This window comes from Lutzomyia longipalpis, chromosome 2 (genome assembly GCF_024334085.1).
Source record: "Lutzomyia longipalpis isolate SR_M1_2022 chromosome 2, ASM2433408v1".
In the NCBI taxonomy this organism is placed as follows: domain Eukaryota; kingdom Metazoa; phylum Arthropoda; class Insecta; order Diptera; family Psychodidae; genus Lutzomyia; species Lutzomyia longipalpis.
In genome coordinates this window covers 26,936,169-26,959,841 of record NC_074708.1, presented here as the reverse complement: position 1 = coordinate 26,959,841, position 23,673 = coordinate 26,936,169, and the positions used below count along the sequence as shown (strand labels likewise).

The following is a 23,673-nucleotide window of genomic DNA, read 5'->3' as shown; positions in this document are numbered from 1 at the left end:
ACATTTTTAGTCTCTTGCTAAACTGGGCTTAATCGACTGGATCGGGAAGCAAACTGAGAACATCATTCTGTCTGTTTCTGAAGAATCTCGACTAGCTGTTGCATTACTTCTCATACTCTGGGTGTCAGCCATAGCATCGGCATTCGTTGACAACATCCCCCTAACCACGATGATGGTGAAAATTGCCATTTCCTTGGCTGAGAATGAAGCTCTTGACCTACCACTGCAACCACTTGTGTGGGCTCTTGCATTTGGCGCGTGTCTCGGGGGCAATGGCACACTTATTGGTGCCTCTGCAAATGTTGTCTGTAAGTCTCTCTCTTCCCACCACTACGTCCCCTTGGAGAAAAAATACTTGAGTTTTCCCACCTTTTTGGGTACATATTTAATTGGGAAATTTTCTTGCAGGTGCGGGAGTGGCTGAGCAACATGGCTACAGATTCACCTTCGTTGAATATTTCAAGTGAGTTATTTGCGCACAAAAAGTACTCTGTTAAGCAATGAAAGTTTTTGGCGGGCTTCTCTCTCTCTAATCAGGAATGACTTGCGAAATTTCTTTGAAAAAGATGGTCAATAACTTTGCAAGTTATGCTAAAAACTGCCTGAGATTCATTGTATTTAGTTTGAACGAGCTTTAGCTGGTTTCCATTAATTCTTTGCAAATATTTTTGTTTTTATTGAAGTGGGAAGCCCGAAAAAATAATTGAAGGAGGGCTATTAAAATGCTGAATATTTAATTTTAATTAATGTTTAATTGAAAAGATGATTAATTTGACGAATATATTGCGAAAGAAGAGCTTGAATTTGCGCTGTGGAATTTTGCTCAAATTTTAATGGCTTTTCTGAGAAATTTAGGGGCGAATAATTTCTTAAATTTTTGATAAAATTATTTGAAAAATCAAAAGCTTCTGAACAATCTTTTTTCTAGAATAATTAATAAATATTAAGGAATAATTAATATTATTCCGAATATTTAAATTATTCTATTTCTTTTCAAAATCTTCAATATTAAATTCTAGTCAAAGAAGTAAAATTCAATTTAGTACTTTACGGGCAAGGATTTAGTACTTTTTCCCATTGTATTCATTATACTTTTTCAGCTAGAATTTACTATGTTTTTGGATAAGATTTAGTAATTTTTATAATTAAAATTAGTATACTTTTTCGGTTTGAATTTACTATTGCTTTGGGTAGAATTTAGTACTTTTCAAAATACAATCTTAAGAAAATTTAAGAATTGAAAGTACTAAATTCTAATCGAAAAAGTTCTAAATTCAATAGGAAAAAGTACTACCTAAATTTAAGCCTAAAAAAAGTAAATTCTTACCGAAAAAGTAATAAATTTAAGCCTAGAAAGTACTAAATGTACATGGTAAGTTTCACTTACGGGCTGTGATTCTTCCTTCAGAGGCCAAGTTAAATATATGTAAATGCAAAGTCTAATATATATCTGCAGAGTATGGATTAATCAGAAAAGGGAATGTACTGGTAAGTTTCACTTACGGGCTGTGATTGTTCCTTCAGTGATCAGTCTAAGTGTGATATTTGATATAAGTTTGGTGGTGCAAACTCTGGGGGAAGGCTAACTCGCGCATTGGCTGTGATTCGTGGCGCGAGTCATCCTTCCCCAGAGTTTGCACCACCAAACTTATATCAAATATCACACTTAGACTGATCACTGAAGGAAGAATCACAGCCCGTAAGTGAAACTTACCAGTACATTCCCTTTTCTGATTAATCCATACTCTGCAGATATATATTAGACTTTGCATTTACATATATTTAACTTGGCCTCTGAAGGAAGAATCACAGCCCGTAAGTGAAACTTACCATGTACATTCCCTTTTCTCCTTAATCTGTACCATGCAGCTATATATATATTAAAATTTTACCGTTATATTTTACTTTGCATTTACATTTATATTTATATACCTTATATATAAGGCGCCCCGCTTCGCGGGGCGCCAAATAGTTAGCGTATTAATTAAACATGCAACTATATATATTTATATATTACCGTTATATTTTACTCTGCATTTATATTCATATTCCTTATATATAAGGCGCCCCGCTTCGCGGGGCGCCTAAGAATTTGCGTGTTGATTAAATAAAAAATTAAAACCATTATATCTCCTTAACGGCTCCATAGATTTTCTTAAATAACCTGTTGTTGGAAAGGTCTTGACCTCAGCTATAACATACTGAAATTTTAACAAAATGCATAGTACAGTTTTTGAGATATTTAGACTTAAAAATTTTGGATATGAAAATATTGACTTTAGCGCCTCTTGCGGTCATTTCTCGAAATTGCAATGTTCTAGACATTTGTAGGGCTTCACGAAACCTTTCATTTGCGCTTGAGTTGATTAAAATCGGACATGTAGAACCCGAGATATGACGTGCCAACTTTGGAAGGCTATATCTCGAGAACGGCGACATAGATTTTCTTCATTTTTGGCAGGGAGCTAGATAATATAGTCAACTATAACATACTGAAATTTCATCCAAATCTATCGTACAGTTTTCGAGATATTCATCGAAAACTAATCGAAAATTTTGTTTTTGATTTTTGGCCCTCTAGCGGTCACTTTTGAAACTTTGGATGTTCTAGAAAGTTGTAGGGCTTGCTGAGAGCTTTCATTTGAGCTTGAGTTGATCAAAATCGGTCAAGCCGTTCTCGAGTTATGGTCGATTTTCGATGAAAAATTGTGACGGCCATATTGGTTAAACGGCTTAACCGATTTTCGAAAATGATATATCGTTGGAAAGGTCTTGATGGCCCCTACAACATATCAAAATTTCAGATTTTTAGCTATTACAGAGGCTGAGATATAGCGAAAACAAAATTTTGAGGTTATTCAAAATGGCGGACGGAGGGGTGGGGGGGTGGATTTGACCTCATAATCGGATTTCTTCCAGTCGATATTTAGACTTTGCCGTTGACCGCAAGTCTCTATCTATTACCGTTCTCTCGTAATTAAGCGTTGTAATCCGGACGGACGGACGGACGGCCGGCCGGACGGACGGAAACATTTTTTGGAGCATACGTTTTTTGGAATGAGGGGACCCTAATTCGTGCTCATACCAAGTTTGAGCCCGATCGGACAACATTGCATTTTAGGTGGTACACAGAAGCTGTGCTATTCTTTTCTTCGAAAGAATCACAGCTAAAAGAAGTAGATTCTGATCGAGAAAGTTCTAAATTCAGTAGGAAAAAAGTACTTAAGTATTTTAATCCGAAAAATTACAAATTTGTGTCTAAAAAGTACTAAATTCTAATCAAAAAAGTACTAAATTCAAGCGGAAGAAATACTAAATTCTAGCTGAAAATGAGAATTCAGATCTTCGGAAATATTGTGATTATTCGCCAAAATAGTCAAAATACTCGGCAGATAAACACCCCTTGTTTACAGAATATAAAAATCAATAAATCGAATATTTTCATATTTTGTGAATATTAGAGAATTATTCTTAATTTAATTTTCATCCATTAAGCATGCTCATCGTACATAAAGTCCTTTCCTCTTAGTGACTTCTTTTAATGAATATTAAATTCTCCACAAAAAAACAATGAGAAATAAAAACATTTCCTTCAAAAAGAGAAAGTTTACAAAATAATCTCGCAACTTTTTGGGTAAAAATATTTAATGGTTTTGTTTGTTAATAAATTATTTCAAAATTAGCAGCATTTAGTGTTGGGAAGACAGTTACGAATATTTCAAAAGCCCGCCTTAGCTGCCCTAAACCTTCACTTTTTAACATTTAATAATTTTTTTTCTCTTCCAGAGTGGGATTCCCTGTTATGATTGGAAGTATTGTGGTAGCAACAGGATACTTAATGGTAGCCCATGTCCTCTTCACGTGGCACTGATTTGTTGCAGTGTCGTGTCAAAAAGTTCTTTCTCCTGTGCAAAATGTGAATCTATTATGTAATGAAGAAAAATTAAGTTGCATTGTGCTAAAGATGTTTCCGTTGTTGTGTCTTTTTCACAGCTCCTCCAACCCTTACCTCCCCCCGCCCCTAAAACCACCCCAGTCTCCCCCCAAAAGCTCCTTTATTTTGTCTACGAACAAGAGAGATCTTCGATGGCAGAAAGAAAAAAAATTGTATAGATTTTAATTTAAATTATAATAGAATTAAAAAAAAATGAAGATAATTAAAAAATTAATGCTGCGCTCTCCCGTCATGTAAGAGAGCACAGAGAGGAGTTACATAAATTGGTTAATTATGTATAGATAAGGTGTGTGTGATGCTGGAAAGATTTAAATGTTGACACATCACACAAAAACTATTATTGTTTCTTGTTAAGAGAGCATAAATTAGTGTAATATATATGTTATAATGTGGAGATTTAGTGAATCGGATTTAATTTCAATTTAAAAAAAAAAACAAAACAAAAAAAATAACAAATAGAAGAAACATTCCATTGTACAGAGTTTACATGCAAATGAGTGTGGATTATGCTATTTAGGAATTTTACATGTTAAAGAATTTATTTACAAATTAGCATAGAAAACAAGAGAGTTTAAAAAGAAAAAGATGAAAACAGTCAATTACCGTGCACGTTACAATTATTATTCAAATTAACTATAAAGAGAAAATAAAACAATTTGAGAAAAATTGCAGAATAAAATGATATTATTTTCTTCCACAGTTCTTGCAGATTTATCTTGCAATTTATATTCTATTTTTATTCCCTTCTTTTTGTGTAGAAAAAAAACTGCAAAAATTAGATGAAAAATTGCAAATTGATTGTTCAACACAGCAGGAAAAAAAATGATAAATAAAAAGAAATAAGCAGAGATGAAAAGAATTCATTAGAAAGGCTGTTTTATATGCAATATTCGTGCCTTATTTTGTATAAGAATAAATTACATAATAGTTATATTTAGCAATTAATTCTATAAATAAAATAAAAAACAAACCAAGACAGTGTTAAAATGCCCAAGAATTTCCATGAGAATTTCTCCCAATAGAACAAAAAGAAAAATTAATAATTAAAGAAAATATAAAAATAAATTTCAAGATCATGAAATGTCCTCAATGCCAAAAAAAATGTTTCTTGTGAAAAATACACAACAAAAAAAAAAAAGAAAAACTTAGAAAATTATGTTAAAAGTAATTCAGTATTAAAAAAAATTATGTAAATACATAAACTAATGGAAATATCATGCAAAAAGACAATTTATTCTTAGGTTTTAAGAAAGAGAAAAGTTTAATGAGAAAAAAAGTTTATTCCACCGGAAAAAGCATAAAAGTAAAAAAAATCACATTTTAATTTAATGATTCTCTCCTCCCTTCAATTTGTGTGTGTGTTGTGTGTTTATGATCCTCCTCCATAGGGATGAGCTGGACCCTCAATCTAGCTCTACATCCATGAGATCCTCCGTGATCTTTCGTTTTCGCTCCAAATTGGCAAATGATGGCTTCTCCGCGGGTGTCTTTACGAACACCCTGTGCCTATCTTGGAATTGCACCGTTGAATCCTGTGTGTCACCCGGAAGTGTGCCCAGGGAGTCATCGGAACTCTGTGCCTGTGGTTCCTCATCTCGATCTTCGCTCTTCTTCCCGTAGAGCTTTAGCAGTTGCTTGAGATGTGTCTCGGGGATTAGGGGCTTCATTGGGATGTTGGGATTGCCCATGAGAACAGACGTTATGGGATGCAGTTCAGGATCATGTGGCTTCTCCTGATGCTGCAGTTGCTGCTCCTTTTTGGCACTCTGTGACCAATTCATCAGCCAGTTGCTGGTCGTTTTTGTTGGCTGGAAAATTTGTTAATGAAACAATTATTTTTTTTCTTTTTAGATTGAATCGCTGAATTTGAAAAACTCTATTTTCCATTGATTTTCTTTCCTGAAATTTCATTTTTATATTTTAGAGGATTTTTGATAAGATAAAATTAAGATAAAAAAGATCTTGTTGAATTTCCCTTCTAATCACATTTTAAAGGCTAGAAAATTTGTTAATTAAAACATATCTATTCATTTTTATTCTTTTTGATCTAAATTGTTGAATTTGAAAAACTCTATTTTGCATTGATTTTCTTGCCTTGAAATTTTATTTTTATATTTTAGAGGATTTTTGATAAGATAAAATTAAAATCTTATTGAATTTTAGTTCTAAACACTTTTTAAAGACTAGAAAATTTGTCAATTAAAATATATCTATTATTTTTTTATTTTATTTGATTTAAATTGTTAAATTTGAAAAGGACTTTACTCTATTGCATTGATTTTTCGTATTTCTTTAAATATATTTTTTTTAGAATTTTAGATTTAGATTTAGATATAAATAAAAATAAAAAAAAAGAATTTGTGGGACTTTAATTTGTTAGAATATATTTTACAGGATATTTTAGAGTCCTAAATGAAATTTAATCGTTACAAACAAGCGGTATTTTCTCAAGAATTTTCTTTTGCTAATAAAAATTTAATTCAACCAAAAATTAAATTTCTTATTACAAAAAGAACAAAATTACTCAAAGAAATTGCAAAAGGAAAAACATTAAATGCATTAAATCATAAATTAGAGTTAATATCCTTTTCATACTGCACGATTCAATTAAAATAGCTCCTTTGTACTTCCTTGATCATTTCTATTTTATAAAGAATCAATTTAAGAATTTTTATTCCCTCAGAATTAAAAAAAAAATATTCTTTTTATTAGCCAAAATCTTGAACTTTAAAATCTCAAAAAATCCTTAGATCTTTAGGAAACCTTCCTGCATACCTTAATAACTCTGTTGTAATCCTCAGGATCGACATTCCTTTTGCTATTTGTGTTTGTCATCTGATCCCCTTCGCCGATGGGTTTTGTGAATTTCTGCGGTCCCAACTCAAGGAGAACCTGGAAGTCTGCATGCTCCCCAAGGCGATACCCAAAGCCCACTCGGGAATCTGTGCCCTTTCTTATTTGCGGAATTGTGGAGAAGATGACGCCCAAGAGGGAGGCAAATTCCTCCGGAACCACGAAATGAGCGGTCGAAGCTGCAAAATTATTATTATTTTTATTTTCTATTGAACTTTATTGCTTGGGCACGTGAATTCACACAGGTGTGAAATTTATCCAATTTATTACACACATTACACGCGGAGAATTTAATTATTTTATTATTATGTTTTTAAAAGAAGAGATTGGGCGCATTTTTTATCAAATCATGCTCAAAAGTGCATGAAATGATTACAAAAAAATGATTTTTTGAATGAATTTCCCTCCCAAAAAGACATTGTTGACGCCAAAGCTCTCGCGGGGAATTGATGACGCTCTCGAGTAATCAATGAAGAGCGCAGATTGCAAAATAGCTTCGTTTGCGTTCACATTTGAATGAATGCAGAGTATTTATGATTTTTTGGTTCGATTTCTCAAGCCATTTTTGGGCTATAAAAATGGCTTTCTTTGGGCGTTTTTTCACGCAAAAAAATCACATTTTTCTCTTGAAGCTCTTTGTGGGAAAATGAATGAGGGAAATCTACAAAATAAATGGTGTTGTGAGATATTTTTTTCAATGGGAAATTCGAATGGGGGACACGGGTTTTTCCTTCACAAGATTGGTCGTGATGGTTGTGCAACCGCTGCAACAGCAACAACCATTATGCAACAACACAATCTTTCTGGCAAATTCTAAGAAGGTTTGTCAGCAGCAGCCTCTCAAAGTGAAAATCCACTTTCATTTTCATCCAAAAAGCACACAGAAGAAAAAATCACGACGACCTTTGAATTCTTCAGTGAAAGTAATTGACCGAATTCACATTGATTGCACATCCACGCAAAAAAAAACTCTCTTAGAGGGCACACAACTTACACGACACAAGAAGTAAGATGATGCCGAGGAATGGCAGAAAGTGTCTTCGCGGCATTTTATTGCAGCTGAAATCACTCTGTAAACTCCCCTTTTTTTTTACACAACAAACAAATTGAGAGGAATAAAAAAGAAAGATTTTTCACCCGAAAAAAAATTCAATGCAAAATCATTTCTGGCGCGCGCGACCGCCAGCAGCGTAAAATGGCCACCGTGTGCTGCTGTGTTGACTGATAATTAATAACTGAAATTGAAAATAAAATGAATTCCAACGTGACCCTGTTTCCAAAAGAACTCTCTCTTTTGCGTTGTCGGATGGAGTGTGTGAGAGCGCCAAACAACACTTCTTTATTTTAACAAACGCACTTGGAGACTTTTAGCATCTCCGGAGACTTTGAGTAAATCTGCAACGCTCTGGGTGGGGGAGGAAGCGGACCGCGCGGGGGGAAAGGCCCGCAAAAGTAAATTAGAAGGCAGTTGAAGAAACCGTTGGAAGCTCCCAAGTTTGAATTGCGCGGGAAAAGCTGTCATGTTCGAAAAATATGACATTTAAATTCTCTCGCTCGCACGAAACTGTTATTGTCTCTTTTGCACGGAAGGTTTTTCGTCATTTTCTCGCGTTTTCCGCCGAATTTTCCGGGAAAATTGGGTTTTCCGAGCTTAGAAGACGACGCCGTGTCGATTTGCACCGGAAATTCTGAATGTTCACGAAAATCAATTTCCAGGAAAAAAAGTGCGTGTAAAATCCCCAACCGTCAAAATTTCCTCCAGCCCCAAATCTAGCACTGAGCGGCTTCCCGGGGGCCCCGGAGCACCCGGAAGTGCTCAGGAGCCCCAAAAATGTATGTTACGCCAAGAAATTGATGAAAAAAACAAGAAAATCACAAATTTTTGGAAAAACAACAAAAAAGTCCGTTAATTTTAAAATGACATTATTCTATGTTTTTTTTTACTAACACTTTGACAGCTTTTGACAGTATTGACAGTTTTCAGTGCAGAAGAAAATGTAGTCGCGGCAGTTTTTCGTGGAAAAAAGACGCAAATCGCTGAAATTGGTAATTAAATTAGTGTTGAAAGTGTTCCCAGGGATTCTGTGCGTGGCAGTGCAGTGAAGGATTTGCGGGAAAACGCTTTTCTCTGTGTGAAAAAGTCGTGTGAATTTTGTGTGTGGATTTCGTGAATCAGCTGCGGAGGAGCGCCCCATTTGGGAGAGAAGACTCCCTCCGTCTCTCTACAAAAACAGGTGAGGGACACCTTCCCTGCCTTATCTAACCATCCCCCAGGCATCAGAGGAAAATCTCTGGAACCATCCGGATAGGGAGAGAAACTTTCCAAAGGCCAATTCGTGCTGTGTCCGGAAAGAAGCCCCGTGAGGCACTTGAGAGCCCCATTGAGTGGAGCGAGAGATAAACCCGGTCCTGACCGATCATCTCACAATCAACAAACTCATCCATAAATTCCAATAATTTGCAACATTTCCATTCTCAAAGTCAATTTGTGACCTTTCGTGGCGTCTCATCTTTTTGCGCGCATATCTTATGTTAATCTCCCCAACTCGACGAGATTTTTTTCGCCTTTATTTATGCCCGTGTGCACATTTTATTAATTTACACACTGTCAATTTAATCACACACAACTCCCGCTGCCCGCGCCCCGTGTTCGAGGGAGTGCCGCGCCTCTAATGATTACTCTACTACCTGCCCCCGAGACACGTAGAGAGCTGTTCTAGAGCAATTCTTCAACCCACCATCCCCCTATATGAAATGTAATTTGGGTTAAAAGCAGCAGACAAGGGTGCCCAGATCCCCGTGCAGGGTGCAGGACGGCCAGACAGGTGCGCTGCTGTACAGCAGAGCACGTGCGCACGTCCCAGAGCCACGGGCTGTGGTGTTTCAGTGTCACCCAGCGAGAGTAGCATATCGAGATAGACGAGATCTCTGGCATACAGACTGAGAGATGATGGGACTTACTTTCTAAAAGGCTCTCTTGCCAGCAGCTAAATGTCTTTCTCACGGTCATTAGTGAGTTGAATTGCAATGCAATGGGGGCTCTTTTTGTTTTTTCTTTACTTAAATTAATCTTTTGATGTCTTTTTGGGATTATTTTTGGGTATTTTCTTGTTAAATGAGATTTCTCCTTGTTTTAGATAAACTGTGTGACCTTGAACTTGTAGGTCAACTAATTAAGAAGATTTTATTTAGCACAAGGATTAAAAAGATATCTCATGCTAAAACATTGTTAGAGATTGCCTATCTAGTTTTATGGAATTTAATTTTATTTTCTATTTACTTTTTTGGGTCATTTATTGATATTTTTTATTATTTCTTTAATTTTCATTAGAAAATTTTGTTAAATTCTAGAAATAATAAATAACAAGTATTTATATTCTAATTGGAATCTTCTTCAGCAGCTGAAAATTTGAGATTTTCAATATTTTGTAATTAAAAGTAAAAGTAAAGTAATCAAATATAGAAGATTATAATAAAGAAATTTTATCAAAGAATTTAAAAGCTTTAAATTAAGTTTTTAGATAATTTTTTAATTGGTTTTGAATAATTCAAACTTTGTTTAAATTTTGGTTGTGATAAAGATCTTTTTTAATAATTTATTCAAATATTTTATTCCTTCGTAATGCTGAAAAATGATTAATAAAGGAACCTAATCTTAATCCTAATTAATTCAATGACTTTTTAGCTGTGATTCTTTCTTCAAAGAAGCACAGCTTCTGTGTACACTCTAAAATGCAAAGTCGTCAGATCGGGCTCAAACTTGGGATGACCACGAATTAGGGTCCCTACATTCCAAAAAACGTATGCGCCAAAAATTGTTCCGGCCGGCCGGCCGGCCGTCCGGCCGTCCGGCCGTCCGGCCGTCCGTCCGGAACCTTTTGCTAAATTACAAGAGAACGGTAATAGATAGAGACTTGCGGTCAACGGCAAAGTTTAAATATCGACTGGAAGACATCCAATTATGATGTCAAATTTTACCCCCCACCCCCTCATCCGCCATTTTGAAACACCCCTAACTTTTGTTTTCGCTATATCTCAGCCCTATTATAGCTAGAGGTCTGAAATTTCGATATGTTGTAGAGGACATCAAGACCTTTCCAACGATACCTCATTTTCGAAAATCGGTTAAGCCGTTTAGGCAATATGGCCGCCACAATTTTTCATCGAAAATCGACCATAACTCGAGAACCGCTTGACCGATTTTGATCAACTCGGGCTCAAATGAAAGCTCTCATCAAGCCCTATAACCGCTCGGAACATCGAAAGTTCAAAAAATGACCGCAAGTGGCGCTAAAATCAAAAACAAAATTTTCGATGAGTTTTCGATGATTATCTCGAGAACCGCTTTATAGAATTTTTTCATATTTTGATATGTTATAGTTGACTATAATATCTTTCACCATGCCAAAAATGAAGAAAATCTATGTAGCCGTTCCGGAGAAATCGCTTTTTAAAGTTTACATGTCATATTTTGGTGATTTTAAATCCGGCACAAATGAAAGGTTTCGCGAAACCCTAAAATTTTATGAAAATTTCATTAAAGTTATTACTGGAAAATTCGTGATCAATTTTTAAGATTTTTCAATTTTTTTAGCAAATGTTGTAAAACATTGCTCCGAAAATTAGTAAAATTATTTCTAAAATTTCGTGAAATTTTTTTTGATGCCGCGTTATTTAATTTATTTCGGCAAAAAATTTTTTAACCTTTGAATTTTTTTGAATATTTCATGTGATTTGTGTTTGTGAACCTTTAAGTGTACGAGAAGCCACGCCCAGTGTAAGGACAAACGACTGTGTGTGTGACACCAAATTCAATTTCAAATTCCCAACGGCTCGACGAGGGGACGCCATGTCATACCAGATGATCGCTCAGTGTGTTGCCAATTGCAAAAGCAAGTGCGTCGTGCTAAGCAAATCGGGCAATTTTTAGTGATTTTTCATTGATTTTCATTGATTTTTCTTTGATTTTCATTGACTTTCCATTCATTTTTCATTCATTTGCTGATTAGGATTAGATTTTTTGAGAAAATTGGTGTAAATTTGTGATAGGGAGAGAGAATTCAATTATTCGCGTCGCGTCGGGAGTGCTTTTAGTGTTTTCTTTCTTTCTCTCACAGGGCCGCCGCTTTTTAATTTTTCTTTTTCTTTTCTTTCTTTATTTTCAGAGATCTTAGGACATCAGCGTCTCAACGGGAGGACCAGACGCATGGAGGGCCACAGCAAGCAGCCGTCGGGACAGGGGGCGCGCCCTCGGACGTGAGGCCGCCAAATCGTCAGGCGTGTCCTCCCACGACACTGACGTAAGTCCTTTGAAAATTCTCTCTAAAAGTGCGTGAACAAATTGCTCAAAGTTCATTTACGTTTCCCTTCAAAATCTTTAAACGCCGCGTTTCTTTCATTCATGAAAATTGTGTTTTTCATTGTGTTTGGCATAAATTATCGGAAAAAATTATTTTTTGTGAAGAAGTTGCAATCAATCGTGCATGTATTTGTGACTATTGAAAGATCGTTATGCCAAAATTGAATAACTTTGGCACAGAATTATGGTACGCGTCGCATTTGTGTGGGAAATCCGTTGAAAATATGGAAATTTTTAAGCTTTTCCGTTTGATTTGATTAAGTTTTCATTGTGTTTGGCATAAATTATCGGAAAAAGTTATTTTTTGTGACGAATCTCGCGGCGTTTTGAGAAAAAATTGCAATCAATCATGCAAGTATTTTGTGACGCTTAAAAGAACGTTATGACAAAATTTAAAAAAAAATCATATTAAAATTTTTCCGTTACATTATTTTGGTACAGAATTGCTACGTGTGGCATTTGTGTGGGAAATCCGTTGAAAATATGAAAAATTTTAAGCTTTTCCGTTTGATTTGATTAAGTTTTCATTGTGTTTGGCATAAATTTATCAGAAGAAGTTATTTTGTGTGAAATCTCGCGGCTTTTTGAGAAAAAATTGCAATCAATCATGCAAGTATTTGTGACGCTTAAAAAAACGTTATGCCAAAATTTAAAAAAATTCATATTCAAATTTTCCGTTACATTATTTTGGTACAGAATTGGTATGCGTGGTATTTGTGTGGGAAATCCCGTGAAAATCCGTTGAAAGAACTTTTAATTGTGGTAACTTTTTATGTTTTTCCATTTACTTCTTTTAATTAAATTGATTAAAGTGTCTGAAAATTTTTTATTTTAATTTTTTTCATACTATTTTTTCAAGACTGAAAAAATTGAATAATTCACCTGAAAATAGTTATGTTTTTTAGTTTTTGTCCAAAAAATTACTTTTTTAGATCACTGAATTTTGGCTGATTTATTTGCTTTCATTGAAAATTGTTCTGAAATAAAGTAACGTAATTAAGCACAAAAAACACTTATTGAGCATAAATTTTTAAAAATAAACACAAATAAATACATTTGTCAAGTCATATCTACTCTTCCGGCCACCCATGGCGCCAGTTGTTTGCTTTAATTCCATTTCTTGGAGAAAATTTATGAATAAAAATTAAAATGGAAAACTCTCAGAGAGCTTTACTTGAATCAATTTAATTTTGAATTTTTATTTATGAGCTTATTCATGAAGGGACGTAAATGTATTATGAGCAGAATTTCTTTTCGAGATACTAAAAGTAAAATTTTATAGGGCTGTTCTGGGAGGACTGGATCCGTGGCATGGCTTGACCATAGCTCCGAAGTCGCCCTGATCAAGACCAAAGGTCGAAGGTCAGGAGAAAAGGTCGTGGCACCCGCTGCGCCCAACCAATTACCAATTTCTTTTACTGTTGAAAATTCAAATTTTCAAAATTTATTTCATGAACGGCCAAAGCAATACGGTGCCGGTTTTACTAAGAAGAAGAAAGTCGCGAAAAATGAATCTTATTACAAGCAGTTCGGAATAATCAAACCTCATATTTTCGTTCACGGTTCTCACAATCAAGATAACATTACACTTTTTGGTCCATTTTCTAATAATAATCAATGCACAGCAAATTCAGTTGCAGCAATTGCTTATACTCATATAATACCTATTTCCGGTTGGCTGACAAATACATTAGATGACATTCTTTTAACAGGCAATGACCTTTATTTAACTTCACGTGATAATAATCCTTCCGCTAGTAATTATTTAACTGTTGAACAAGTACATACAAAATTTCAAATTAATAACATTAAGATCAACATTACGCTTGAACAAGAATTTAATGGTTACGAATTTAATGAAGCCATGATCGGTTTACAAGGTCAAATATTTGGTAACGATCAAAATTCAATTTTTGAAGCAGCACTGCACAAATTTTTCGAGAAATTCACACACGGTGTAATTACGTGTAATTTGCTATCAATCGCAATATTTAAAATTAACAATTTATATTATTACTTCGATAGTCATTCTCGTGGAAGCTTCGGTCAATTTGTTGACAATGGTAAATCAATTTTATGTGGATATTCAGACATTATTTCTTTATATAATATTTTGAAATATAATTTTCTTCATGGAAATCTTTCATTTAATGGCCAGATACCTTTCTCAATAACACCGATTAATGTTCAATTAGATGACAATACTGAAAATAATATAGGTACTAGTGAGTTATTAAACGTACAAGTGCAAAGTGAAGTAAAAGACAGTTCTTTCAATGATAATAATAAATCAGTAAGTGGTACAACACGTCAAACAGTTGCAGATAGAAAACGTGAGTACAGTAAACTATATAAACAGTTTCGTAGATCTCAGAGTAAAAGTTTTAAAAATATTGATAATCAAAGGCGTCGATTTTTGCTTAGAGAAAATAGATTGATTTCTTCAAAACGTGAAATAGAAAATACTAAACGAAAGGAACAACGTAAAATCGAAAGGCAAGATCCCGTGATAAAATCTATTGAAAACATTAAGCGAAAAGTTAGACATAAAATTGAAAGGCAAGATCCTGTAATAAAGTCCCTTGAAAACGTTAAACGAAAGGAACAGCGTAAAATCGAAAGGCAAGATCCCGCGATAAAATCTATTGAAAACATTAAGCGAAAAGTTAGACATAAAATTGAAAGGCAAGATCCTATAATAAAGTCCCTTGAAAACGTTAAGCGAAAGGAACAGCGTAAAATCGAAAGGCATGATCCCGCGATAAAATCTATTGAAAACATTAAGCGAAAAGTTAGACATAAAATTGAAAGGCAAGATCCTATAATAAAGTCCCTTGAAAACGTTAAGCGAAAGGAACAGCGTAAAATCGAAAGGCAAGATCCCGCGATAAAATCTATTGAAAACATTAAGCGAAAAGAGAGACATACAATTGAGAGACAAAATCCTATTGCAAAATCCCTTGAAAATGTTAAACGAAAGGAGAGACATAAAATTGAGAGACAAGATCCTATTGCGAAATCCCTTGAAAATGTTAAACGAAAGGAGAGGCATAAAATTGAGAGAACAAACATAAACAAGAAATTTTCTGAAAACAAAGATAGAAAATTGAGAAACATTTCAAAACGTAAAGACCCAAAATTCCGGAGAAATGAGAATTTATTTAGGAAAATTAGAATGCAGAAAAGTAGAATAAAGTCCCACCACGCAAAAGTAAAGCCTAATAACTTGATTGATAAACGAATTGAAAAGTCACTCAAAGCTAAATATTCTTCCATTGATCAGGAGAAATTTGAAAATCAAATTCTAATGTTTCGAGACAGATTAAAGCGGTCACTAAAAATTAAAGTTAATTACAATTACAAGAAATTAGGAAATAAAAATTTTAAATTAAAAGTTAAGAAGATGAAAGATAAGAATCGTACCCTTTTAGAATTTTTTGACAAACGAAAACAGGTAACAAATTATATTTGCGGATGTTGCGAAGGAAAATTTTTCAGGCATAATGTCAAAGAACTAAATATTAATAAATGCAAGTATAAGAATAAATCGGACCTTGAAGATTTTCTCAAAATATCAAAGTATTGTTGCACTACCTGTCACACTTATTTAAATAGAAATAAATTACCCACACTTGCGATTAAAAACGGTTTAGCTTTTCCACAAATTCCCGACTGCCTTAAAGATTTAAGTGAATTAGAAGAGAGAATGGTAGCCCCAATAATAAATTTCATGGAAATCCGAGAGTTAAAGAAATATGCGTTAAACCCCCAGAAAGGCTTAAAAGGTAGCGTCGTCCATATTCCCGTCGAAATAAACGATATGGTTAAAGTTTTACCGCGAAGATTTGACAATATGAATACCGTTCAAGTTAAATTAAAGAGACACGAAGATTACAAGAGTCATTATATGTTCGAAACGGTACGAATTAAGAAAGTATTAGAAGCTATTAACTATTTAGTTACAACCCAGGTCATTGGGTAACAACAGTACATAAAGACAAAACTATTTACGTATACGATTCTTTAGATTGGAAAACACTCAATGAGGATTGCATTAAATTTTTAAAGAAAATGTACCCTACTACAATGAAGAAGAAAGATGCAATTAAATTCATGAAAACATTTCAGCAGAATGATAGTTATTCTTGTGGTGTTCATGCCATTGCAAATAGTGTAGCATTGCTTAATAACATTGACCCCAGTAATCTTTGCTATAAAATTGAAGAAATGAGAAATCATTTATACACCATGTTAAATACCGGAAATGTAACAATGTTCCCTATAGTTTCAACGTCCCAAATTGATGAAAATAATAGTAATGTCGTATATAATATTTTAATGGAAATTGAAGAAATTCCAGAAAGTCCCAAGAAGAGAAAACGCGAAAATGATGATTTTGAAGATAATATTAGTTTTGATTTCCCAGAAACTTTTACTTTTACAAATAAAATTAAAGAAGAAAAGCCTTTATCTCAACCCAATAAAAAGATTAAAAGTGAGAAAGACGAAAATAAAGATCCCCTTGTAGACATTTTTGATGATGACGATAATTTACCGAATGAAGATGTTATGCTTTTAGATCTTGATGCATATGAAGCCGCGGCTAGTAAAATTTGTATTATGGCCCCTGGTCAAGGAAAGAAACCCGTCTATTTTGATACCCATAAAAATCTAGAAGAACTATCCTTTCCTAAAATTTATTGTGGACAAACTTACAAAATTAATAAAATTTTCTATCACCAACGTGTCAAGTCAGAACTTCGTAGAAAAGACCCTCGGTGTCGTATTCCCAAAAAAGTTTTATATTGCGCTAATATAAAATTGCGAAATTCTGTTTCTAGTACAGTCAATATATGTTTACGAAAATCCAAAAACGTTAAGAATGTTACTGCAGGTGATGCTCTTAACCCAACAAAAGTCGATAAACTCGTTGGAATTGATGATGGATATAGATTCCTTAAGGCAAATCCTTTAACTCCTGCCTATTTTATAGAGAAGCAAAACATAATTCTTTCTATGATTAGACAATTAGGAAAACCACATTTATTTCTCACAATAACATGTTCCGAAATGCATTGCCCAGAGCTATTGCAAAATTTAGCTGAAAATTTAAATAAAAACATAAGTTTCCTAGAAAGTATGAACCTTGAAAAGGCCGATAGGACCAAAATGATTCAAAATGACCCTATTACGTGTGTTAGATATTTTGAAAACAAATCAAAGAATTTAATGAAAATGCTAACAATTGATCCAAGTAAAACAGTCAAAGTAGGTGAAGACCAAATTCAGAAATGTGGTCCATTTGAAGACAATTTCGTAATTGATTATTTCCAAAGAGTAGAATTTCAAATGAGAGGAAGCCCTCATATTCATATGCTTCTATGGTGTAAAGATTTTCCCGAGTTTGACCCAGAAAATCCTGACACATTTGAAGGCGTTATTAAATTTATAGATAAATTTGTTACATGCAAATATAAAGATCCAATTAAATATCCCTTAATTAAGAGACAAATGCATAGACATTCCGAAACTTGCTACAAAGGCAAACGGAAGAGGTGTCGTTTTAATATTCCACATCCACCAATGGATAAAACAGAAATTCTTTTGCCCCTTAACGAAGAAGAGAGAAAATTACACAATCGTAAAACTTTAAATGAAATCTATCAACAGATTGACAATGAAGTTCAAAATTTTTCGAAGAAATATGTCGATATGTCTTTTGAAGATTTATTATTTAAACTTAATATTACTAGAGAGAAATATATATTAGCTATTAGAGCTCATATTAAACGTCCCCGTTTGTTCCTTAAACGTACCAGTAGGGAAGTCAATATAAATGCGTATAATGAAGATATTTTAAATTATACGGAATCCAATATGGATATTCAACCCGTTTTAGAAGTCTTTGCTTTAGCCAAATATGTTGTCGATTACGTAACAAAAGCAGACTCTGGTCTTGCGAAAATTTTAAAAGATATATCAGCAGAAATTAAAGTAAATAAGAATTATACCTTAGAAGAACGAATGCGAAAATATGCACATGGACTTCTAAATGCTAAATTAGTAGGTGCTCAAGAAGCTTCTTATTATTGCTTATCACTTCCTATGAGTCGATGTAGTAGATCAAATATATATATCAATACTAGGCCAATTAACGAAAGGGCTAGAATGTTGAAACAGACAAAACAATTGAAAAACCTACCCCCAGATTCCACTGATATATTTGCCGAAGATATAATTCTTAAATATCAGAAGAGAAAGTCTGAATTAAATAATATAACTTTGATTGAATATGCGGCAGATTATACTGAAGTTAAGAGAAGTAAAGAAGAGGATGATAGTGACGATGAAACAGATATAAGTATGAGAATTCGTTCCAAAATAGTCAGATTTAAACCATATGATAAACTTAAAGATGAAGAAAATTATTACCGTTTTCAATGTCTCTTGTATTTGCCATTTAGAGACGAAAAGATCGAAATTGAAGATGCTGATTGCAAGCAACTTTATTTGAAGAACTTAGAAGCGATAAAATTAGTGCGCGATAAGTATAACTTTGTATCTGAAGAAGAAATAATAGAAGCTATAGAGAAAGTTCGTGATGTCCAAAGCGATGACGAAACTGATACAAACAAACCTGTATCGAAATCACAAGAAGTTGATCCCATACCCAAAGATGATAAACCCGGTGATAATAAACCCAGAAAATATGTTTCCCCCGTTAGAATAACCAAAGATGATTTATGCTTAAAAATGCAATCTCTTAATGAACGTCAGAGGCAAATCGTAATGCATATATACAAGTGTTTCACTTCTAATAAATTGCCAATTCGTATATTTCTATCAGGCTCAGCTGGTGTAGGTAAAACTCGCGTAATAAACTGCTTATATCAATTAATAACACACCACTTTGATAATTTACCCAATAGTAATCCAGGTACTATGAAGGTATTACTTTGTGCTCCTAGTGGCATGGCAGCCTTTCTAATAAATGGTATGACCATTCATTTAGCTTTCGCGCTCCCCAATACACAAAATCCTGTCAATACTGATCGTCTCTCAGAAGATGTTGCTAACTCAATTCGTTGTGAACTTAGAGACGTTGACCTTATTATAGTTGACGAAGTTTCAATGGTTGGTTCAAATATGTTTTTAAAAATGAATCAAAGATCAAAACAAATTTTTGGAGTAAATCAAAGCTTTGGTGGTAAATCAGTTATCGTTGTAGGAGATCTCAATCAAATAGCTCCTGTTGGAGATGTTTCAATATTTCGTGCACCGACTAAAAGTAGCATTAATATTTTAGATATCAATCCTCTTTGGGAAGAATTCAAGTATTTTGAATTAAATGAAATAATGCGCCAAAAGGGTGATTTAGATTTCACAATAGCATTAAATAATATGGCAATCGGAAAAATGACACAGAAAGATATAAATTTAATTAGATCTAGAACGGTTAAGAGTGCAAAGGACGTTCCATTAGAAGCTATTAGATTATTTGCCACACGTGCAAATGTTGACGCGTATAATGAAAGGAAAATTTCCGAATTTCCAGGAGAATTGCACACATCGATAGCAAAAGATAAAGTAGTTACTAGTAAAAAGTCCAAATCTATAAGCGATAAGAAAACGGATAAAATATTAAAAGACCTTCAAACTAGAGATACCAATAAAAGTGCAGGTGCCGTCTACACTTTGCATTTGAAACTAGGAATTAAATATATGGTAATTAAGAATATAGATGTAGAAGACGGCTTAGTAAATGGAGCTTGCGGAATACTCCGTCACATAACTTTTGACTCAAAGAAGAATATATCTCTATTATGGTTAGAATTTTTAGAAGACAGAGTTGGTAAGAAACTCAATAAGGAAAGTCGCTACCAAAATTATTTAAAGACAAATAATCTAAATGAAAATTTAGTTCCACTTGAAAAGTGCAATTTCAGTTTTCAATTACATAGCGGTGGTACCACTACAGTATCAAGGGTACAATTTCCTATTATGCCTGCGGAGGCTATAACAATGCATAAGAGTCAGGGCCAAACGTATCAATCAATATGTATTGATCTTACTAAACAAGAAAATATTAGCTTGTGCATGATGTACGTAGCACTGAGTAGAGTAACGTCATTAAACGGTTTATATATAATTGGTACATTTTACCCACGACAAATTTCACACGTAGGACAACGGATCATTAATGAAATCCATAATTTACGAACAAAAAAACCATTAAAAGACATTTTTGAAGATGTTCGTAAAGTAGATCGGAAAAAGATTAAAATTTGTTACCACAATATCGTATCCTTGCATAAACATTTCAAAGATATTGATACCGATTCGTGGTATAAATGCTTCAATATTTTAATATTCTCTGAAACTAAAACGTTTCAATCTTATTCAATTCCAAGTTTCAAGGGTTACTTTACCTTATATAGACAAATTGATCATGAGAAGAAATACACTTTAAGCTTATTCGTTTTAGATTACGGAGATCAATTTTATGTCATTTCTGGATACAAATCACCTAAAGTACCTTTCGATGTTTTCGCAAATTCATTTGAAAATGTTTTTTCAAAAATTCCTAAGAATTCAAAAATTATTTTAACAGGTGATTTTAATTTCAATATTCATGCGGATAACGTTAATAAGAAATTTTTAAGCTTTATTGCAAAATTCCAGTTGGAATCTAAATTAGATTCTCATGAAACTACGACCAAATATGATAGTCAGTTAGATGTCGTTATAAGCAATATTCCAAAGGAAAATTGCTCAGTCGGAATTTATGATAGTTATTTCTCTGATCATCGTCCCGTTTATTGCATAGTCAATGAAAAGAAACCCGAAACATTTATTCCAAAGTCACCTTCTAAACCGTATACGCCGATTTCAAAATCACCTCCTAAACCCCATACGCCTGACCCAAAGACACCAGAAAAAGTTATTTCAAAATCACCTCCTAAATCTCATACGCCTGATTCTTTGCCACCCCCTCAAATTGTCAAAGAGCCCCAAAATATTTCTTCTCCATCAACTACTAAGAATATAGTCAAAGACAAAAGTCCAGAAAAACCTGTTGACCAACCTGACGTTCTACTTGAACTATGGAGAACTGAAGATATAAGTTTAGACTCCACATATGCAAGTTCACTTCATATATACCGTTTCATGCATATTCTCACCGAAAAATACCCCGAATTTGAAAACGTTAATCTTGAATTTGGAGTCCACAATACAGACGCATGTCCCATAATTCCTCCCAATAAAAAACACATTCAAATAATACTTACTTCTGGACAAGAATCTAATTTCATAGGACATTTTACCCTCGCGATTTATAACGGTGACAATACGATAGATTATTATGATTCGATGAACGGCTCAATAGTTAATAAACAAGCTTTAAAATTTTTGAGAAAATTACATCCCCATTTAAAACCAATTTCGAATCATATTAAAATTAATAAAGTAATGAGTCAGCCAGACTATATCATGTGTGGCATTTTTGCAATGGCAAATGCGGTCAGTTACGTGTTAGGCAAAGACCCATGCCAACAAAGATATGATGTCAAAAAGATGAGAAGACACATAAAAGATATTTTGGAAAATAGAGTAATAACTCCTTTTCCTACCATATAGATAAAATAACATAATATGTAGTTAATTTCTTTCATTAGACAGACAGACTACCTCAACGGCCTCAACCAGGATCTACAAGCAACGCAGATCAACGGGCAGGCGACGTTGGCCACGCAGTATTCTACATACGAATTTTAAGGCAAGTTTTTCTGTAATATTTTGTTGTGAATATTTTTAATAATATTTTTCTTTCCAGTTTTTGGGTTCTGAATGGAATAAGACGCGACACATATAGCCTCTCTTATTCAACTTCTGTCCGCACCTCCTCGTTGGTAGAACCTGGGCGCTCATTCTTTTCAAGAATAAGTGGCAGACGCGGCAGAGGGAATTTTTTATTATATTTAATATGATAAATTAATAAAAAATTTGAACATTTTGCTAAAAAAAATTTTTTTTTAACTTTTAAGAATGATCTGACGACTTGGAATTTAACAACTGATGTTTTCTATGAAAAGTAACTTTAAAAGTACTTCATTATAAACCTGCGCCCCGCGTAGCGGGGCGTTTATATATAAACTGCAAAGTAAAATATATAATTGCAAAGTTAAATACTTCAGTATAAACCTGCGCCCCGCGTAGCGGGGCGTTTATATATAAACTGCAAAGTAAAATATATATAAACTGCAAAGTAAAATATATATAAACTGCAAAGTAAAATATATATAAACTGCAAAGTAAAATATATATAAACTGCAAAGTTAAATATATATAAAACTGCAAAGTAAAATATATATAAACTGCAAAGTAAAATATATATAAACTGAAAAGTTAAATATATATAAAACTGCAAAGTTAAATATATATAAACTGCAAAGTAAAATATATATAAACTGCAAAGTTAAATATATATAAAACTGCAAAGTTAAATATATATAAAACTGCAAAGTTAAATATATATAAAACTGCAAAGTAAAATATATATAAACTGCAAAGTTAAATATATATAAAACTGCAAAGTAAAATATATATAAACTGCAAAGTTAAATATATATAAAACTGCAAAGTTGAATATTGCATAGATGGAACAGTATAAAGCGAATGTACGGTAAGTAAAACTTACAGGCTGTGATTCTTTCTTTGTCAGTTAAATGTGCAAAATTAAGTGAATGGGCTGAAATGTAGGAAAGGTCAAATTCTGAGGAAAGACTTACTCGCGCGCCCGAATCACAGCCATCGCGCGAGTTAGTCTTTCCTTAGAATTTGACCTTTCCTACATTTCAGCCCATTCACTTAATTTTGCACATTTAACTGACAAAGAAAGAATCACAGCCTGTAAGTTTTACTTACCGTACATTCGCTTTATACTGTTCCATCTATGCATTTTATTATTCTTTTCAATTTTAAAAGGGACATAAATTCAGGGTGATATTCACTTATTACGGCTTATGCCGTTTAAAACAGGGATTAGTTTTTTAGGCCAGGATTAAGTATTTTATGTTAAGGATTTCATGTTTAGGATAGGCTTAATCTGGGTCTTAAATGATTTTTGATTTCAGCCCTAATTCAGTCTGTTTTAACCTTTAAAAAACATAAGATCGGCCTAAAAATCTAAAATTTTGCATAAACAACTTAGTTCTTGCTTATAAAATAAAGATCTGTTTTAGGGAAACTTAAACCTAGCATATAAAAATTAGGTCTAGCTTAAAGAATTTAAGCCTGACCCATATAAAAAAGTCTTCTCTTCAAAACTAAAGCCTAGCTTTAAAAAAACAAGTCTGACCTGGACGATTAAGACTGACGTTGGAAACTTAATCTCGGTTTTGTAGTTTTTTTTAACCCAGAATCTTCATCAATTTTTTTATGGTTTTATTTCATAGATTTCAAGTTCAAAACCAATTTCCTTATTATTCCATTCAATCAAAACAAG

At 33.5% G+C, this 23,673-nt stretch overlaps 4 protein-coding genes across 11 annotated transcripts in view; 3 read left to right on the top strand and 1 right to left on the bottom strand.

Moving 5' to 3' along the window:
* LOC129789851 (P protein) overlaps positions 1–3,963 on the top strand; it is a 37,497-nt gene extending 33,534 nt beyond the window's left edge. For all 5 annotated transcript variants that reach the window (XM_055826931.1, XM_055826929.1, XM_055826933.1 and 2 more), the window contains 3 exons: positions 11–308; positions 409–463; positions 3,787–3,963. In XM_055826931.1, coding sequence (XP_055682906.1) covers positions 11–308; positions 409–463; positions 3,787–3,871 — 438 coding nt within the window. In that variant the 3' untranslated portion in view covers positions 3,872–3,963. The remainder of the gene's footprint in view (positions 1–10; positions 309–408; positions 464–3,786) is intronic.
* A 1,311-nt stretch (positions 3,964–5,274) lies between these two features.
* Positions 5,275–8,041, bottom strand: LOC129789946 (uncharacterized). Its single transcript, XM_055827079.1, has 3 exons — positions 7,803–8,041; positions 6,731–6,987; positions 5,275–5,763 (listed from the first exon to the last, which is right to left on the bottom strand). The coding sequence occupies exons 1-3, from the start codon at positions 7,855–7,857 to the stop codon at positions 5,359–5,361; spliced, it is 717 nt and encodes a 238-aa protein (XP_055683054.1). The 5' UTR covers positions 7,858–8,041; the 3' UTR covers positions 5,275–5,358.
* Positions 8,042–8,767: 726 nt separating this feature from the next.
* The window catches only part of LOC129789828 (mitogen-activated protein kinase-binding protein 1), a 61,486-nt gene continuing 46,580 nt past the window's right edge, over positions 8,768–23,673 (top strand). For 2 of the 4 annotated variants that reach the window (XM_055826881.1, XM_055826880.1), the window contains exon 1: positions 8,791–9,042. The gene's annotated coding sequence lies outside the window, so the exon portion shown is untranslated. Of the gene's footprint in view, positions 9,043–23,673 lie in introns of all 4 variants that reach the window. The other 2 variants (XM_055826878.1, XM_055826874.1) reach the window with 2 other exon arrangements.
* On the top strand, positions 11,471–15,671 carry LOC129791221 (uncharacterized). Its single transcript, XM_055829289.1, has 4 exons — positions 11,471–12,136; positions 13,450–14,832; positions 15,148–15,621; positions 15,666–15,671. The coding sequence occupies exons 2-4, from the start codon at positions 14,032–14,034 to the stop codon at positions 15,669–15,671; spliced, it is 1,281 nt and encodes a 426-aa protein (XP_055685264.1). The 5' UTR covers positions 11,471–12,136; positions 13,450–14,031.

Coding starts and splice junctions, on each gene's coding strand:
- LOC129789946 (XM_055827079.1), bottom strand. CDS start 7,857: ATGCCGCGAAGACACTTTCTGCCATTCCTCGGCATCATCTTACTTCTT. Junction 6,988..7,802: donor CATCTTACTTCTTGTGTCGT/GTAAGTTGTGTG, acceptor ATAATTTTGCAG/CTTCGACCGCTCATTTCGTG. Junction 5,764..6,730: donor ATTACAACAGAGTTATTAAG/GTATGCAGGAAG, acceptor CAAATTTTCCAG/CCAACAAAAACGACCAGCAA.
- LOC129791221 (XM_055829289.1), top strand. CDS start 14,032: ATGATCGGTTTACAAGGTCAAATATTTGGTAACGATCAAAATTCAATT. Junction 14,833..15,147: donor TTGAAAACATTAAGCGAAAA/GTTAGACATAAA, acceptor GTTAAACGAAAG/GAGAGACATAAAATTGAGAG.